Source organism: Cynoglossus semilaevis, chromosome 1 (assembly GCF_000523025.1).
Source record: "Cynoglossus semilaevis isolate Cse_v1.0 chromosome 1, Cse_v1.0, whole genome shotgun sequence".
Classification (NCBI taxonomy): Eukaryota; Metazoa; Chordata; class Actinopteri; order Pleuronectiformes; family Cynoglossidae; genus Cynoglossus; species Cynoglossus semilaevis.
This window is the reverse complement of record NC_024307.1, coordinates 724,709-727,831: the sequence shown is the minus strand read 5'-3', so window position 1 is coordinate 727,831 and position 3,123 is coordinate 724,709. Positions and strand designations below refer to the sequence as shown.

Genomic DNA, 3,123 nt, shown 5'->3' with positions numbered 1-3,123 from the left:
TGAGCCTCTCTTTCTCTGACTCGTCCCCTGGCGCCAGTCAGTTTGCTCAGAGATTACAGTGTCAGGTCAGGACCACAGGAGTGTCATTAACGCGTGTTGACCAGACTTTAAGAGTTGGAGTTGGAGGCCGACAATATTGTCCGCAGATTGGGTTAAGACTCGGGGAAGGAATAAAAGTTCAAAATAAAAACAAAACAAACAAAAAAAATAATACCGTGGTTTCTGTGGAGGAGAAACAGAAAATTCTGGCCAATAAGGCGGTACTAGTAGATCACAAGCAAATAAAATAAAAATTAATATAAATATATATTTTTTAATTTAAATCTCTTGCATTAAATGAGCAACAATACACGTATCGAATCGTATCGTGACATACAGCTACAGCTATGACATCATCATATCATATATATATATATGTAAAATGTATATTCAGTTCATTTGAGTAAATATATATTTAACATTATCAACCTAGGTGCACACAAAAATATCAATTAATCGATCAATCAATCGATAATGTTGGCGGTTCGTGTTGGTGCAGCGCTGCGTCACTCCTTCCCCCGTCTCAGTTTATTTGGACTGGGGCAAAAAAAAAAAGAAAAAAAAGATGCTTAAGAAGCATAAATGAGGCGGTCATAGAAGTTGTGATGATACTCCGCGGCCCTCGTGTCTGTTCAAAGAGCTCTCAAAGTTTCCAGAAAGAGTGGAATTCCCTCCTGACGCAGAAAATATCCCAGTGTTCTCAGATCAGCTGCTGAGCAGAAACACGGCAGCCACAGATCAGTCACCTGTGCAGAAAAGACAGCATCACAACACACGTCTCATGTAGTTTTTATTATTTTTTTATTTCTTTGTTTCTTTTCTTTTTTATCTAATTTAATTTATTATCCCGTTCAATAAAAGGAGCCGGGGTCTTTTCATTAACTGTTTCCCCCCCTAAAAATGTCAATGACTATTGTTTGCTGCTTTAGGAGTTTCGCTCCGCCCACCGTGTTTGTCGTAAACCTGGCTCCTGGCTCCAATAAACCCGGGCTAAGAGCGCCCTGGGCTCGCCTCCTTCTCCAAGGCGATCAATAGGATCTCAGGCGCACTACAAGCACTCTCTTACGTAGACATCCACCAAGGAGAGAGCCGATACAACAACACGGTTGATCTGCTCCAACACAGAAATCTACCTGCTTTCTGAATCATGTCGTTGAGCCCAAAGCACACAACGCCTTTTTCAGTCACAGATATTTTGAGTCCAATCGAGGAGACCTACAAGAAGTTCAGTGCAATGGACGGCGCAGGGAACCTAGCCTCTCCGCTGGGAGCCTACCGACAGCCTCAGGTGTCTCAGACCGGCATGCAACAGCACTCCATGGGCCACAACGCCGGCGTGGCCGCCACCTACCACATGCCGCACACCGTCTCCCAGTTCTCCCACAGCGCCATGGGGGGATACTGCAACGGAGGCATAGGCAACATGGGCGACCTGCCGTCGTACCAGGAGAGCATGAGGACCAGTGCAGCAGCTGCAGCCACGGGCTGGTACAGCACCAACCCTGACCCGAGATACTCCACCAGTAAGTCCTCACCTCTGCTGCTGATGATGATGCTGTTTTTATTTAGTTTTTTATATTTATTTTTAAAATGTCATTTTAATTTTGATGTAAATATTATATATTTTATAGATGTGAGATGAGAGAACGCTGCTGGCTAAATATATATAAATATATATATATATACCACTTGTATTTATTTATTTATGTATTTATTTTCGGCCACTATTGGGAATATTTGACATCAAATATAAATGATATTTACATGTTTTTTATTAAATTTAAAAAGTCATGTTTTTAACTTTTCATTTGTTTCAACTGTGTTATATTTACTTATGTATTTACTAAACACTTGGACTGAACACTTTAAAAGTAAATTATTATTATTATTATTATTATTATTATATGAAAGCTATTTCGTTCCTATTTAGACTTTTGTTTTTGTTTTGTTTTTTAAGAAACTTCAGGCGACATAGAGTTCTCCTCTTCTGTGTATTGAACGCACATGTATGTATGTATATTTTTAAGTTTCTAGATTCATGGGACCTTCCACAGGTATGAACATGAGCGGCATGGGGGGTCTCACGGGGATGGCGGACGCCACCAAATCCATGCCAACCCTCCACGCGGCGCCCAGGAGGAAACGGCGCGTCCTGTTCTCCCAGGCGCAAGTCTACGAGCTGGAGAGGAGGTTCAAGCAGCAGAAGTACCTGTCCGCGCCGGAGAGGGAGCACCTGGCCAGCATGATCCACCTGACCCCGACCCAGGTCAAGATCTGGTTCCAGAACCACCGCTACAAGATGAAGCGCCAGGCCAAGGACAAGGCGGCGCAGCAGCTGCAGCAGCAGCAGCAGCAGCAGCAACAGGACGGCAACCTGTGCCAGCAGCAGCAGGCGCAGTCACCGCGGCGCGTGGCCGTGCCAGTTCTGGTGAAGGACGGTAAACCGTGCCAGAACGGCTCCAACACGCCGACGCCCAACCAGCAGCAGCAGCAGCAGCAGCAGCAGGTCCAACCGGGCCAGCAGCAGCAGCAGGGAGCGGGAGTGGTGCTGGCGTCCTCCGCCGGCTCCCTGGTGCAGCACCAGAGCCAGCAGCACGTGAACGCTTTGGACCTGGAGGAGATGTCGCCCAGTCCGCCGTCACTGCACAGCCAGCTGAACATGGCCCAGATAGACACGTCTGCTGTAGACTACACCAGTAACATGGTCAGCTCTAACCTCCTGTACGGCAGAACGTGGTAGGACCTAAAGACGGTACCGAGTACTGTCAACTTTTTCATTTTGATTTTTTTTTTTTTTTTTTTTTGTATGCCAACCTGCGGATGAGCCCATGCAAACACATACAAACTATACATACATAAATATATATATAAATATATGTATGTGAATATATATATATATACATATATAAAAAATATATACACATACACACGTATATGTGTATGCATATATATTCATATGTATGCATACATATATTTATATATGTATACATATATTTATATATATATTTATATATATATAGTTTGTATGTGTTTGCATGGGCTCATCCGCAGGTTGGCATAAAAAAAAAAAAAAAAAAAAAATCA

General features: G+C 43.5%; 1 protein-coding gene across 1 annotated transcript; it reads left to right on the top strand.

The window, feature by feature from the left end:
- Window positions 1–57: 57 nt before the first annotated feature.
- On the top strand, window positions 58–2,879 carry nkx2.4a (NK2 homeobox 4a). Its single transcript, XM_017032563.2, has 2 exons — window positions 58–1,562; window positions 2,094–2,879. Exons 1-2 carry the CDS (start codon window positions 1,187–1,189, stop codon window positions 2,777–2,779), a joined length of 1,062 nt encoding a protein of 353 aa, XP_016888052.1. The 5' UTR covers window positions 58–1,186; the 3' UTR covers window positions 2,780–2,879.
- The last annotated feature ends 244 nt before the right edge of the window (window positions 2,880–3,123 follow it).

Coding starts and splice junctions, on each gene's coding strand:
- nkx2.4a (XM_017032563.2), top strand. CDS start 1,187: ATGTCGTTGAGCCCAAAGCACACAACGCCTTTTTCAGTCACAGATATT. Junction 1,563..2,093: donor TGACCCGAGATACTCCACCA/GTAAGTCCTCAC, acceptor GACCTTCCACAG/GTATGAACATGAGCGGCATG.